We start from the raw sequence: 17,068 nt of genomic DNA, 5'->3' as shown, positions 1-17,068 counted from the left end.
GTTGTGCAGTTTTATTCATCTGTTCACCTCAAAACGTCTAGTGCTACTAAAACTGTTTGTTATGCTTTACCAAGCTCCAAACATTTTATGTGCAAACCTCCAGATTTTGACATGAATTCTGTATATCAATATGTATGTATGCCTTTAAGAGGCTTTCTAGGGGCTTGCACAAGTGTATAAATACTGAACATGTGTGAGCCTGAGTGACTGCCATTTTGTAGTATGTTGTTGAGATGCAAGCAAGCATTCTGTGTAGTCTGTCAATTAATCAGTTCATTTATATTTTGTAATTCTGCTTTCCATCCTGATGTGTTTCTATGTAATAAAGCATATAAACAAACTACCACACCTGTTCATCATCTATACTAGCTAGGGACAAATGACACAGTCTTACGGCTGCATTTGCATTCCAATATAATCTTCAGTGAAAACTTATGAATGCAGCATTCCTTTAACACTGAACACAGGCTCAAGGATGTCTGCCAAGAGATGCATTTTATACCTTATCACGTCAACCAAACATAAATATCAAATAACCCTTAAAATAAGCTTGTTCCCCTAGTGTGCTACATTCTAGATAACTGCCAGAAAATGTCCTTTTGCTGAAACTGATGAAAGGTGCTCAGTCATATCTGAGAAATATTTTGCACCAAAATAAATGACACAGTCTGAGAGAAGTGTACAAAATATGTGATGTGTTCAGACCTGGGAGTGGTAATGCAAAACAAAGCATAATCACCTGCCTCTTAGGTGTGTGGATCGTACAGCATTCTACATTATTGCTAATTATTATGCTTTAAATGTATTTTGTTTATTTTGTTTATCATGTTAGGGTTCTGCTCCCAATGGACTTTTCTCAGACCCAACCCAAAAAATGTGTGGTAGGCCAAAACAGCAAAACAAGGCATTCATAATGAAACTGATGCATTATAATACAGCACAGTTGTCACAATATAAGTAAGAGAACAATAACCATCAATGATACTTTACACACATCTGAGCTGGTGAGTGTCTGTACTCCCACAGCATTGCCAGGCTATGAAATGCCATTCTGTCACACATCACACAGCTTGGCTCACTAAAAGCCTTTAAATCTGCTCAAAAAAAAAACATTATCTAAACAACCCCAACTGCACTTGTACAACAAATTTCAAGCCACCATAACCCTTTGAACCCCTCTCTATATAGAATTTCTACTACTACTTCAAATACAATCCTTATAAGACGGCTAAGTGTGTATTTTAATTTTGCTGACTGTACTTCTACGTTTTTTCTTTCTGTTTCTAATATCTAAAATGTCTGTACTGTGATTATTATATTTTATCAGTTTTATAATGATCAACCTTTTATTATATTGAAAAAGCCTGTATTTTGTGCATGTTTCATCTCTTTTTTTTTCATTGTAATTGATGTTTCTTGCTATACTGAAGTGTTTGTGGAGCTTTTCTCCCCAGGCCTCCACTTGAAAATGGGTTCCTGACCCAGTGGACTTTCATGGTCAACATATGTCAATAAATAAATAAACAATAATAAATATCAGGGCAGCAGTACAAACATGGTATTCACACTATGCACAATAAAGAGGCAGGAATAAAGGAAATAAGATTAAAGAGAAGAATGTTGAGAAATTAGGAAAGGGGGGAGAACTATACAAGAAACTGAGATAAAAGAAGATGATAGTAGAGAGAAATGTACAAAGATGGCTACATTTTGCTGTAGGCAATTAAAGCAGTGGTTCGGGTGTGTGCTGAAGTGGGTATAAAATTGGTGAAGATTCTTCACTAGGTAGTTCTTTAAAAGAAAAATTAACATCCATCAGATTTCATCATGGTACATAGGAGTTTTGAGAACTAAAATGAGTGGTGTGCCTTTTAAGACTAATGCCTGACCTCTTTGTCCATCCCTAAATGTTCACCATTTCCTGCCTTAGCTGACCAAATTACTCCTTCTCCATATGCTGTCCAGCCGCTGTTAGTACTAACTAGGTCATGAGCATCATTTATTCTGTTACTGCACATGTTTATACATACAGTCCATAGGTTCATAAGTTATTACTATGCAGTTGATCTCGGTGCAGCATTTGAAACCTAGACAAATAATACCTACTGCATGCTTCTTCTGTCTATGAGGGTTTGAGGGGGTCAGCACAGGAGGTATTTGTGGTTACCCATCCATTCACCCAAATAACTTTTTTAAATAGGGGTAATGAGTTATTATTTTTATTTTGCAGGGGAAGTTTATTCAAGTGGAAGGGAATTCTCTGAGAGGTATCTATCTCTAGAGCAGGTTCTATTTATGTTTCAGTAGAAGTTTGGCTGTCCAGTACAGGTATGTGCACTGTTGCTTGTTTTGTGATTGTATAGAAGGTCACATAGAACAAGATCATTCGAGTAATTTTCAGCTAGGCAGAAATCACGCTGTAGCAGAATGTATGAGGCCTAGAATAGAAGTATGACTTTAAGACATTCTGCATAGCATACAGAACATAAGCCTTTCATTTACTTGATGAAGAGACACGGGAGTATTTCAAGTTGTATCATATTTTTGGTTAGGTACACAATGAAGGAAGCATTATAGGCCTAATGGGGAGGAGTAGAGAGGAATGATAAAATCCGTTAACCTTGAGTTGATACCATTGACAATCAGCTAAGCTCACTAGAAGACTGGAGAACATGATTGTTGAAGAGTTTATTGTAAACAAACATACTCCAGTCCCTAATAATATCAATTTTGTGAAAGTGTCCTCTATAGGATAGGCAACACAGTGTATTTGTTTACCAAATGACACAATACTACACTTTTTTTTTGCATTTCACCTTAGCTTATGATCTTGGCACCATATGTTCATACATGATAGACTCTTTGAAGAATTTAGGAGTCTTCTGGAAAGTTTATGATAGGTCCAAGCTTGCAGTAATCTGTAAGTATTGACATCAGCTTGAACAGCAGAGCTATACATACTAAACTGAAGCTGTCCCAGCACAGCCCTGTAAAACCCCGCTGTCAATGAGGCTTTTGGTGAACAGACTGTCCTCATTCTTGACTTGATCTCTGAGCCAGCTAGCTACCCAGTTTGTAACACACAGGTTTATGTTTAGCTTGATTAGTTTCCCAAGAATGCCTAAGGGAGGGATAGCATCAAAGGCCTAAGTCAGATCTAGGTACACTGTGAGTACATTTTCCCCTTACCCAAAGCATTAATAACATTTTCAAAGTTCTTCAAGATCGTCAGGCAGGATATATTCTTAATAAACCCAAACTGGTTTAGGACAAGGGGTTTTAGGCTGCCAATATTTTTGTTTCAGAGGTCAATAATGGTATATTCCAATGCCTTGCAGAAATGTCTAGTTAGCCTTATCAGTCTGTAGTTATTAAGATCAATGGTAGTACCACAGTTATGAGGAAGGATGGCCACAGCTGTTCTCTTTGCCTATGGCACAATTTAGGAGTGGCTACTATGGCTCCGCACTCGATTAAAATGTAAATAAAACAGGCACTGTGATAAAATAACAGACAAAAACAACATATAAACACAGAAAGGGAAACGAGGAGGAAATATTACTTAAGTCAGATTTTCTTTACAAGTTTCAGGTATTCTAGAGCAGAATACGGGCACATACCTAAATATTGTAAAACACCAGATATACAATACATGACAATGGTGCGCTTGCTTTTTAAAATTACCCCCCAAATACTTTTAACACTATACTAAACACAAACTACACTCTTAGAAACTGAAAAGATGGAACAAGGGGAAGGGTAGGTAAAACTACACTACGTGGACTTCGTGACGTAGATTAACGTCACCACCACCAACATGGCGCCTGCCAGGAAGTTGTACCACAGCAACTGTAGCAACCGTACCCGTTTGTTGGTATTACATTAAACCATAGTATCCTGTTACCACTGGGTTACTGGCCCTGCTTCGGTTTGACAATTCCGGGTTGTTACACTTCTGTCGCTTAGGCTGTGTTAGTGCAATTCTTTTACCATTTGTACTGGAAAACTGGAGTCCTGATTATGGGAACATATCCTGAATGTTTACATTTAGCATTTTTGGAAGTATTTTCTAAATGTGGACGTTAAGTGACGGACAGCATTTGAGAGTGGATGCCTTCCATTTATCGATGCCGGTCTGTGCATGTTTGCTTTCCATGGGTCATATAGCTGTCTGAAGTGCTGGTAGTATTTACAGGGAAGGTGGTGCCCCTTGACATCAGTACTGCAGACGTGTACATAACCAGCTGTACATAACACAGAAGCCAGGTGCATCACCTGTCTTCTCTTAGGGAACCTCTAAGTGTGCTGGTGCTGTGTGAGTGTCAGTAACAGCTTTATGCTGCCCTGCAGGGATTGCGGATAATACCGTGAACGGCTGTGGTGTTGTAGGTATTAGAGATGTGGGTGCTCATAGACAACAGAAGGACACAGTCCTGCAACAATTGGTATGAGTTGCGGTGGATTTTACCAGTACTGTGTGTTTTCTCTGTGTTGCTGGTAGTGGAAACCATAACCAAAGAAGAGAAACGCAGACTCAGGTAAGGACATTCCAAATTAATCTTTGTCTGCTGTTTGTGAGCTTGTAAACAATGTGCATTTTGACATGCTTGGTTATGGACAGTAAGGGTCCTGTAAGAGTACGAAGGGCATATATTATTTAGCAAATGCAGTGTTACAGAATACCCTTCTAAAATTCTCCGAACAGTGCATAGCCAGTTTGTAAAGTGAAATGAAGGCATATATACAGTGCATGCTGTTAAAAGTTATGTAAAATACACATGGTGATTAAACCAGAGTAGTTTTGAAGATTTACACTGAATCCAAGGTAATGTGTGAGGTGTGTTTATCAAACTAGTAACTGCAGTTGTTTGCTTTCACATCTTCTGATAAAGTAGCATTTTTTAACTTTTTATCAAGACAGCGAACAATATGAGCCAGTGAATTAGACTACTGGTGTATGAATGCACTTTTTACTGAAAGTTATCATCTCAGCTCATAACTTCTAAGTATTTGCATTTATGAAAATGTAAACAGGTTGTTCCCCAGACTTATAAGTAATGTGTGTATGTGTACTGACTGAGATAATATATTTGTGTGTGCGTCTCCCCCCCCCTCACTTTTTCTTTGTGTCTGTATATATATGTACACACTGTGTGTGTGTGTGTGTGTATGTGTATATATATATATATATATATATATATATATATGTGTGTGTTTTTTATATATATATATATATATATATATATGTGTGTATATATTTATTTATATATATATATATATTCACACACACACACACATATCTGTCTATAAACACACACACACACGTGTATCTATATATGCCTATATACATGTGTATGTATATATATATATATATATATATATATATATAATGTGTGTGTATGTATATATATATATATACATATACACACACACGTGTATCTATATATGCCTATATACATGTGTGTGTGTATGTGTGTGTATATATATATATATATATATATATATATATATATATATATATAAATTAAACACTGATTCGAGATTCATACTTTTGAATTCCTGTATGTCTGATGTCAAATAGGATTTTAAACTTTATTTCTTATTTCTCTTTCCATGCTAATTTATTTTAGTGTTTCTGTAATTTATTAATAATGTCTTTGTTTCATGTTTTTAGCAATTATTTATAATGTTTTCTTTCTCACTGACTTCTTTTTGATGTTATGTATTGCTTTTGTTTACCAGGGTAGTTTAAGTGGTCTGTGATGGCCTGTTTTTAGAGGAGGCACAGGGAGAAAATCTACAGTTACAAAATAGGTAGTTTTATACAATAGAGGAAATGCTTAAATTTACAATATGGACATGGAATAACTAAAAAATTGCTGTACTAGAGAGAATCTACTGTAAGTAAAGTGTAGTCATTGCATATTATTGTGTGACTAATTGGCACATACATTGATGTTTAAAATGTCAAATTACAGTACAATTTTTTTTAGTAAAGTGTGTTTACTTTAATGTTTATTATTGGAGCTTTTTTCTACAGGCCTCAACTGAAAGGAGGTCTTGCATAGCCTATTTGCAATATTGTGATAAACAAAAATAAGTGCAACGTAAATAATAATTTTTTTTTATGTAATGGGTTGTGTGATGTTAATAGCAATCAAGTTCAGGTATATACATGCTAAAAAAATACACACACGGACGCACAGAGTGTCTCTCTCTCTCTCTCTCTGGCTACATTTTGCATAATCTTATCACCTTTCACTTTACTTTCTCAACTGTCCTTGATTTTGCATAGAATTTTGCTTTGCCCATCTTAAAGTTCCAACAGTGATGTTTAAAATCAGTAGCAAGAGTAATTTTTTAACATTTAGAAAATGTTTATTAATACAAAATAATATTATCAAGTGTCTCTGATCTGGGTTTTTTTCCCTGTTTATTTTCAGTTTAGTTGCTTGTTTTTACATATACGAGATTGAGTGCCGTGGTGAAGAAAATATGTACATTAAGTTTAAGGCTGAGTCAGTTGACAGTCTGAAAGTTTTTTTTTTTTTTTTGTTAATATGTGTTTAAGATATTTGGAGTTGTACTACTGGGATGTATTTCCAGGGTGTCTTGTTTTTTAATAGTGAACACAATAAATGAGGTCCTCCTGACTATCCAGAAGTAGTTGTGAATTGAAGGAATGTATATCAAGTCTAAGGCATCTAAGGCTGTGTCTTGGCTACTCCCACTAGGAGTTAGTATGTATATCCTCCACATCAGGGTTTGGGGGGGGGCTGTTAAGGCCACCATGCAAAAATACTTTAATCATTTTAACAGAGAGCTTTGGAGTTCTTTTTCTAGAGGTTGGACTAGAATTTATTTTCCAGTGGGGTTTGCTTTTTTGTATCCTACAAGTTTTAACGAAGAGTCTATCTCTGTATATTGTAGAGTTGATGTAGACATTAAAGAACCTTGACATTGTAATGCTGTACTTTGTAATTGTTCCATAGTTAAATGTGATATTGAATCCGTAAGTGTAGGAGAGGAGGAAACTACTGTTAGGTGAAGTTTTTAAACCTTATTTTGTTTCCATTGGCCCTTATGTTTTAGTTCAGTCGGGTAATTTTTTGATTTTTGTGTCATGTACAACCTTTTTGAAACAGTTAAGACTTCATGCACCTCCATCTTATGCAGCAGTGTCATTCTGTGTGTCGGATTCCTTGACATTGAAGACTGTCTTATGCCACTCCCCCCTCCCCCAAAGTTCCAACATATCCACTGTGTGAAGTTTCCATTAGTTTGTCTTTGTACCACCTCCCCTTCCTGGCCTGCCACTGGTGTGGTCCTAGCTTAGAAGTAGAACTAAGACATAAATGTAAAAAGTAGTACAGGCACAGCACTAGAGAACAGTTGGTACACAAAGGGAACAACATGTATAAATAGATACATCTCCACGGGTATATATTTGCACTAAGCAGTTCTTATTTTCTTATGTTTGTTTTTTTCAAAATCATTATTTGAGTTAAAAAAAAATAAATAAATAAAAACACTTTTTTTCCATAACATGCCTCATACGTTCATAGATACTAGGCTGTAGATCTGTGAGGATCTTAAAAAGCCTAACTTGTTTTTATTCAGCCCTTATATACTTAAATTTTGTGTACTAATAACCCAGGGACAGGCAAGGACATATTGGGATATTTACTTGTTCCCCCCTGTCCAGGCTGTTTTGATTTTAATTTGAGTATATATCCCATAGCCTCACAGAGATGTTGTAAAAATTCGATTTGTCTGTTTTTTTTTTTTTTGCAAGTGTCTGTCTTGGGTATGTTACCTGGTCTCCAAGTCAACTTTGCTAGAAGAAGATTATTATTCTTGTATGAGCTCTCTGTTGCTCTCTAGATAGTAATTTATTTTACATCATGCTTTTTAATCTTTTTTTTTTTTAGTAAATCTTCAGACTTGTTCTTTTGTGGCAAAGTGATTACCATTATAAATTAATGGGTCATACTGTTTGTCTTGTAGCTATTAGCTAGGAAACTACTACCTGTGCCTGTGAGAGGCGTAAAAAAAAAAAATAAAAAAAGTACATTGGCACCAGCAAATTTTCTCTGTCTACTATCAACATACTAATCTCTGTAATTGGCTAAGATCAGCTTAATAATTAATCCCCCAAAAATCTAGCATTATGCTATTTGCTATTCTTTAAAAACTGGCCAATCTCGTCTGATGGTTGGGAACATAGGAATAATAATAGACAAGTGATCATGGGGGCTATAAAATGCCTAGCCATATGCATCATTAAGTAGACCAGAAGTTGTTGCCACCCTTGTCAGATTCATAGGTATATGTACTAGGCTAACAGCCTTCAGGCCTTTGTGAGCCTAGCTGTGCAGTCCAACCCAATTGTGTCTCTGTCTGTCATGGTTGTTTATTAGGAGGAGGTACGTTAGAAGGTTTCTAGAGTTTATGTGCAGGTGGGGGAATATGTTTGAGCATTACTGTCTGCTTCTGTCAGATGTGGGGGACAGACCCAAGGTGAATTTCTGATTTTCTCATCCATTGATCAAGGTTACACTTAAATAGGGTTAGGGATGCAGTCTGCTTCACTTGATTGAGGAGCCTATTCCAGAGCATGGGGATCCTCCTTATATTACAAACAAAATTTGTCTTTGAATCTAGTGGTTCTGATGCTGTTCATTTTGTGGATGTGCAAAAGGCCCATCAGAGTTGCATGCGAGGATGCTTTATATGCCATGCATAGATCGCTTCTCAGCAACCTGTAGGTGACCGAATATAGAAATAGGGCTTTAAGGTGCTCTTTCTAGGACAATGTGTTTATACATGTTGGTCAAAGGCCAGGTTACTGTCTACATATGTTCCCAGGTCCCTGGCTGCTAGGTCAACTCTTAGGGGTCTTTTATAGCTGGGGTAATTAGCTTGGGTGGCAGTTTTCCCCAAAACACTGTAATGCATTTCTTGGTATTGAATTTTAGTTTGTAAGTTTGGCACTGGTCATTTGTCTGTGTTAGATCATCTTGTACAATTTTGTGTCCCGGGGGAATTACTGAGTGCTCCCGATTAGTAGTTATGTGTGAACGTGGTCAGTCAGAAGCCTATGACATTCGCCTTTACTTTTGAGAAATGGATGTCAAATAGGAGCAGTCTCGGCACTGAGACGTGAGGTACCCTGCTGCTGACTGGATCGTAATAGAGGCGGTATCACTAGTCCTAACTTCCTGGGTCCTATCTTTAAGTCAGCTGTCAGTCCACTGAGTTATGCAGGGATTTATGCCCAGTTCAGTGAGTTTGTCAACTATACTTGAGTGGGGTATTATATTAAATGTCTTAGCCAGTTCCAGGTAGGTGATATACACCATTTTACCCTCACCCATTGCCTTGTTGATCTTTTTGGGTCCAGTGTCATAAGATTGCCTATGTCTTTGTTGATTATTTCCATGATGATTCGTTCCATGGCTTTTCATATTGTACTAGTCAGATTAATATGGCTGTAATTTCTGGGGTGGTTGATGGTTCACCCTTATGAAGTGGGATAAGCATTGCAGTCTTCCACTCCTGTGGTAGAAATCCTATTTTGAAGCTATAATTGAAAAGTGACTCAAATGGTACTGGTAGGAATGCTTGGACCAAGATGCCATGCCCAAGGACTTGATTCTGCTTAGTTCCCTAATCGAGCAGGGCCCTACATGATAAGCCTAGTATTAATTTGTCCACCCATTCTGTAAGGATTAACTCAAATAGTCCAATATCTAATATTACACAGCAAAAATATCTAGGAGTCTTCATTGTCACTGCTTTTATTGTCTTGAGACATACAGACACCACAGTCAGCTAAACACTTTGACAACTGAAACTTTGCTACAAGGTTTTATTCCTATTATCCCCAACTGCAAGGCAGTTTGTAGCCAGAAAAGTCCTCATTTCCAAAATTGAGTTTGCCTTACCTTTATGAACATTTCACTGCAGCACGACCACCCAACCTTACATGTATTGGAAGACAAAAGCTACCCTTTTGTACTTCCATACCCACCACTGTGATCTCTTGGAGATTTTATTATCTAAATTATTAGCTGGGATACAATGCCACTTGGCACTCGATTGTTCGAAAATGTAATTCTGGGTTAATGTCCCCAACTAAAACCAACTCACAAATAAGAGAGTCATCCTTCTCACTGGAGGAAAGTTGGAATAGCATTACTTTGAGATCACTGTGGAATTACTGTGGGGAAAATACTTACACTAAATTAAGGCCAGAGAAATGCATTCCCAAATAACATTGGATGAATTCAAGGCCAAATGAAAGGAACATCTACTAGAAGAAACTGCCTGTAAGTGCTTTTGTGATTCTGGATAAGTTACTTTAGGCTTATATACATACGGTAACTGGGATATTTGTATTTAGTACATATAGGCATTACTCTTCTAAGAGAACTCCACCATGTAAATAATGCAAATATTGCACATATATTATCTCCTTTCTGTATGTATTTACCTATGATAATACATTTTTGTTATCATATGGTGTAGTTTCACTTTTCTTGTTGTTTGATTTTTCATTTCATTGTTTTACTTTGCTCTCCTGGGGCACAGATTGTGTCTGAAAATGATCAGTTGACCCAGTCCATTTACCAGATTTTCAAATTTCAAATAACTTCTGACAGCCCAATACATAGATGTTTTCACCTCTGCATTGGTATTGGTAGACTAATCAGAGGCTGAAAGGAACTAGAAATCTTACTTGGATTTTCATATCACCCTTTTATGCTATCTGCTTTGATGAGCTTTCAAGTGTGAACATTCATTTACAGTTTGGTTAATGATGACTATTTTGTAATCGTGGGGATTCAGTGACTGCTTCTAGTTTACAGGTATCTGCAAATGTAGTCTGCCAGAGCCCTCTGGTATTGGCTTTTACTTCAGTGAAGTAGATGCCAAACAGAAGAGGTTCAAGCAGAGAACCCTGAGAGATTCTACTGGGGATGGGTCTGTTTGTGGAGGTAACTTCTCCTGTTTTGATTTCCTGCATCTTATCTGTGAGTCAGATGGCAATCCATTGGGTGACATAGGGGTTATTCCCAGTTTAGCTTTTCTGCTGTGCCTGAGTTGGGGGGAGTGTGTCAATGTTTTGGGTGGGTCAAGGTATGCTCTGTATGAACACTTTAACCTTTCATCCATTGCTTTGTTGACTTTTTCAAAATAGTCAACAAAGGTTGATTTAGCTGCCCTTGACAAATCCAAACTGAGATGGCTCTAGTGTTGGGAGGTTCCCTATCTCCCTATTGATTAGTTCCAAGATACGTTTTTCCATGGCTTAGCATATCAGGCTGGTCAGACTTTTATAGGTCTGTAGTTGCCAGGGTCTGTGGAAGGTCTTTTGTTATGCAGACGAATGACTGAAGCTGTTCTTCATTTGCTTGGTACAAAATCTGTATGAAGGCTGAGATTGAACAGTGTTGTTGGGGGGATGGCTAAATCATGCTTCATGCTATTTAAGATGCATCTAAGGATATAGTCAGGATGCATCAGTGCAGTAGCTTTTGATAGTAATTTTATGACTTGATCTGGTTTGACAGTTGAAAGTGAGCAAGTTTCAGGTATATCTTGAGGCATGGCTAGCAGAATATATCAGCCAGTAGGTTGGCTGTATCTTTAGCCTAAGGGTAGGTATCATCATTTGCAATCACCTCAGTGCATTGCTATGCTGTATTTTTGAGGTTATGAACATCTCTTAACAAAAAAAAAATTGTGATTTGGCTTTGGCTTTGGCTTGGGTAGCTTTAGTAGATTTTATTAAGCCTTTGAGTTGTTTATTTCAGTGGTGAGGGCTGTAACATTCTGGGAATTACTCTTCTTACTTTTGGTTAAAATTCTCTTCCTTTTATTGTAAAGCTTGTTGATATGGTTCCACCATGTGTGTTTGTTTCTGGTGTTTGTCCTGGGCTTGTTCATGTACTGTACCGCTGTATTTATACTAGCATGTAAACAGCTGCATAACGTGGTGGCGTAAGCTTCCACATATTCAGTGGTGTTAACTGAGTTTGGTGCAGATTTGATGCTTGTCAATGTGTCAGTTAGGAATAGGTAGTTTGTCTTGGAGAAATTTGTAAAGATACTTTGAGAGAAAGAGCTCTCTGGTTTCAGTTTTATTTCTAAGGAGACAGCTTTAAGGTCCAACTTAACAAGTTATGAAGATGTCCCCATATTAGGAAGGACAAGATCCAAGATCTTGTTCCCTTAGTTGTTACTGTAATTGTTCCAGGGCATTTGTATTGACAAAGTCCATGAATCTCCATGCTTGTTCACTACTGGAGGTGTGGGTTTCTCAGTCTCTAGTTGGATAGCTTAGTTCACCTAGGAAAACTGTACTGGGTTTAATGTCAAGCGATTCTAGTTCCTATAGATGGCCATTGTGGCTTTCTAGGGTTATAGATAAAGTTCTATCCCTAGCTGAAATATGTTACCTTTCTGATGGATATTTGGACATGAAGCAGCCCTAGTGCAGGGGTTTGTAACCCTTTTAGTACAGGAGCCATTTGGCATGGTTTGGAGGGCCACATTACTATAACCGAAGATGCTTCTATTTTGCATATCCACCACAGTGAAAGGTATGCCTCTGTTATTGAACAAAAACAGACGACAACACTGGGTGTTTCAGATTAATTTTTTGTATTCTGTCATGCAAACTAAACTTGCAACTGAGATAAAATTAAACAAGTAATATCCTTGTTGCAACAGTGCAAATGTAAAGGTGCAGAAGCATGAGCATATTTTAAGTATACTTTCTTCAACAGTACAAATATATTGGTGCAAATCTTTGTGAAAGTATTTTTCAGGTATCCTTTCTACAAAAAATACATATAGAAGTAGATCAAATAATGGCTTAACTGTGCAAATCAAGATGTCAGCGGACAGAAGTAAAATAAGTTTTCAGACGGGACTCCAAAATCAGTGGGATTTCTGACATTGATGGTTCTTGTACAAGTGGTCTGTGTTTGGACCAACTGTTGAACTGGCAATATGGAGTGCAGCTGCCAGATACACATCTGTGTTAACAGATCTCCATTTTCTTTTCACACTCTTGATTCTAGAGAAGACCTGTTCTCAGTAGTATGTGCTGCCAAAAAGTGCAGTAAATTTCTTTGCATTTTCTATGATACTTGGATAAGTTTCTGCAGAAACATAATTATTGTAGAAATTAAGGAAACTACTCTCTGTGAGAGCTCTCTTTAAGTCACTGTTGTAAAGCTGAATGATTTCCAACCACATGTTATCACAAGCATTGCAGGGATCAACTACAAGAGGGTCTCCAAAGATCTTCATCTTAATGTAATGCTTACAGAAGTCCTCAAATCTACATTTGCATTCTTGAACAAGCTTGGATAGTTGGTCACAGTATTTTGTATAATTGACTGTATCAGCAGGTTGTGTGCTTAGGGTTGAAAAATTAAACACTTTCTGCTTGGACAAATGCATCTGCAGCAGTTGCTTCTTTTGATTGAATGTAATTTCATGTTCATACAGCTGATCCTTCCCCTGTAGTTTCATATTTTGCCAACAAGTTTGTGATGCCTACTGGAAAAGGGTGGTGGGTTTAACATAATGGTTAAGGTCTTCACCTTCCAAGAACATGGCATCTTTACCTTTATTGGTCAAGGTCTTCACCTTCCAAGAACATGGCATCTTTACCTTTATCGGACATGAAGGATTTTATTATGTCATGCAATGACCAAAATCAGCTTAGTGTTGCTTCCCTGCTCAGCCACTGAAGCTAACAGAAGTAAATCACGTCCTCATGCTGTGCACCTGCTTCTTAAAGAAAAGCTTTAAACCGTCTGTGATTCAGACCCCTTGATATTATGAAGTTAACAGTTCCATTTACCTTTTCCATGACCTCTGTTCTCTTGATGAATTATGCAGTGATGTCATGAGTTCCTGTGGCACTGACTTCATTATTAAAGTTACACATCTGCATAGCTTCCCTGTCATGGATGGAGCACCATCATTTGTAGCCACACAGAGTTTTGCTTCACTGGGCTTCATTTTCTCCAATACCTGTTTCATTTGCTCAGAAATGTCCTTTCCTAAAGGGCTATTGCCAAACTTAGGGAACCTATAACAAGGAAGGTAACGAGATCCTTTAGAGGTATTAGAAATATTTCAGAAATTCTATGATAGTATCTATAAAGCAGAGAGATGTAGTAATCAAGAAAAGATAGGAATGGAAATGTTTATGGAAGACTTCAATTTGCCAAGGTTAGAGGTAGATGAGGCTCAATTACTAACAGGATAGGAAGAGATGAGATAAAAATTGTGATGTATAACCAATCTACAGGAAAAAGTCCTAAGAAAAGATGGTAATTCTGTGGAAGTTTGGAAGCTAGGAGGAAAAAAAAAACTGATAAAGATCTGGAAGGTTTTGTTTAGCAGTATTTTAAGAGGAGGAGAAATACCAACATCCTGGAATAAAGCAGTGGTAGCTGTAATACCTAAACAGGGTAAAGATTCATCGGTTCCAGTTTCATACAGGCACATTTCAATACTAAACCATGATTATAAAGTGTTCATGTCTATCCTGGCTAAAAGAATGGCAAAAGTAATGCCAAAACTAATATATATGGATCAGTATGTTTCAGTGTGGTTTTTTGGAGGGGAGGCAAACATTTGACAACATTAACAGAATATTGATGATCCAGAGGGAAGCGGAATGTAAGAAAATACCATTGTTATTAGTGGGTCTTGATGCAGAGAAGCTGGGACTTTATGAGCAGGGCAATGGAAGCATTAGCATTTCTTGAAAAAAATGTAAGGTTGATTACAAGGATATATGAGGAATCAGAGGCAAAAATGGGTGGGTCCTCTCTGATAATTTCTGCTTGAGCAGAGGAACTAGGCAGGAGTGTCATCTTTCCCCTTTATTATTTGCATTATATTTAGAACCATTGGCAAAGAAAAGTTGGATGTTGCAGTGGTGCAGCGGTAGCATTGTCGCTTCACAGCAAGAGGTTCTGTGGTTCGATTCTTGGCTGGAGTGCTTTCTGTGCAGAATCTGCATGGCCTCCCTGCGTTCATGTGGATTTCCTCTGGGTACTCTGGTTTCCTCCCACTTTTCAAAGACACGCATCTGGAGCATTTCTCTCCTGGCCTCCGCTGAGTAATGGCTTTGCTCCAAGTTGGACTTTCCTGGTAAACAAAAGTTAAGTAAATTAAATAAAATAAGGGACTCAGAAATTCAAGGATATAATTGGTGTGGTAGTCAAGAAAAGCTAGCTTTATTTCCAGATGGTATTATTTTATAGCTGACAAAACCAGAAAAAGACATTACAGTGTTGTGGAACATTTTGAGAAAGTTTTAGATCTTTTCAGGATACAAAATTAATGAAGCTAAAACAAAGGCAATAGCTGTAATTTATGTACCCACACATGAATTGGTTCAGTAGTATCCATATTTATGGGGAAATGATAAAACAAAGTACTTAGGAGTATAGATTAAAAATTATTCTAGTCTGGCAGCTAAGGATATGTGAAAAGAGACTAAACAAAAGATAATAAAAAAGCTGAGAAAATGGAAGCTTTGTTAGATGGATAGTAAGATACAAGCACTTAAAATGTTTTAGTCTCTTTAGTCTTATACACAGGTCAGGCATATTTTTATCAACCAGAGGAGAAGTTGTGGATAGCAATTAATAAATAGCTGAAGGCATTTATCTGGGAGGGGAAGATGGCAAGAGTCAAGTGGGAATAAGATGATTCTTCCAGTAGAACAGAAAAGATTGGAATTACCCAGTTTGAAGGGATACTTCAGAGCTACACAGTTAAGACTCCTATACATGGCGCAAGCAGAAAATTATAATTCAAAGTGGAAAAGGATGATGATGATGAAACAGGGGAGAAGGTCAAGAAACAAGGAAAGATTAGGATTTTGGATGCAAGCCTTTAAGGAGAACAACAATAACAGTGCAGAATATTATATTCATAAAGTGGCAGAAAGTATTCTAATAACTAAACCAACACAGGACTGGAGAAGAGTGATTCTGCAGATAGGGATGACTGCAATTAGGGATACAGACAAATACGCAAGAGGGGGCAGGAATGTATTGGCAAAAACTGGCAAAGGAACCAAGGTATTGTGAGCAAATAACTAGAGAGGGAAGATGATAGACTGGGAAGATGGCAAGAATTTATTTGGACTGCAGGTTAGAGATTGCCTTCCTAACAAGGATTGATATCAGTGTAGGCAAAGAAAAAAAAAATAGGGAAGTCCTAAACAAAACACCAGCACTGGAAGAGTTTTTAATAGAATCTAGAACAGAAGCTGCCATTAAAAAAAGAATAATTAGTAGAGCATATAACATATAGCATGACAACTGTACAAATCAATCGGAGGAGGTTTGAAAGGATTGGGAAGAGAGATTGGGTAAGCAGTTCACAAATAAACGATAGGAGGATATATGTATGTCTCCCAAATATGTAACAAACTCTAGAAGATTTAGGATTTTTGCCTGGAAATATTTATGTAGATATTTTTATACCCCAAGTAGACTCCAGAGAATTTTTCCTTGGGCAGACAGCAAATGTTAGAGGGGTGATGGGGAAAAAAGAGGCAATTGGGAATATATTTTCTGGGAGTGTGGTGAGTTGGCGCACTTAGATTCCCTGAGGGAACTCTTGAAGATGCTGGGTGGGCAGATTGATCTGACGAGGAAGATGATTTTTCTGAGCTATGATACAGAATAGGAATTGCCTAGACATGGTAAGGCCTTGCTTTGCCTAATAATGGTGGCTGCCAAAAAAACAATTACTAGAAAACTGAGATCAAAATCTAAACCAACTATACTGGAAGTAGTGAATATAGTAACAGAAATAAAGGAACTGAGATGTTTAGATAAGGGTAGGAGCAAACTATGTAGAAAAAAATGGGAATTGTTGGAACAATACATACAAGGGAAGAATGAGGTTTAAAAAGTGGCAGGACTTAAATGAGCTATGTAATGAATGAGTGAAAAAGATTGGGTAGATTATAAGTAATGTATAATGTTTGCAACTGGGAGTGTGTCTTTATGGTTTG

At 37.3% G+C, this 17,068-nt stretch overlaps 1 protein-coding gene across 3 annotated transcripts in view; it reads left to right on the top strand.

The window, feature by feature from the left end:
* Window positions 1–3,808: 3,808 nt before the first annotated feature.
* Window positions 3,809–17,068, top strand: part of EDEM3 (ER degradation enhancing alpha-mannosidase like protein 3) — a 1,015,437-nt gene continuing 1,002,177 nt past the window's right edge. For all 3 annotated transcript variants that reach the window (XM_044085305.1, XM_044085306.1, XM_044085304.1), the window contains exon 1: window positions 3,809–4,538. In XM_044085305.1, the coding sequence (XP_043941240.1) occupies window positions 4,399–4,538 (140 nt within the window). In that variant the 5' untranslated portion in view covers window positions 3,809–4,398. The remainder of the gene's footprint in view (window positions 4,539–17,068) is intronic.

This window comes from Protopterus annectens, chromosome 10.part0 (assembly GCF_019279795.1).
Source record: "Protopterus annectens isolate FY-2018-M chromosome 10.part0, PAN1.0, whole genome shotgun sequence".
Taxonomy (NCBI): Eukaryota; Metazoa; Chordata; order Ceratodontiformes; family Protopteridae; genus Protopterus; species Protopterus annectens.
Note: the sequence above shows the minus strand (reverse complement) of the source record. Positions and strands in the feature narration are given on the sequence as shown.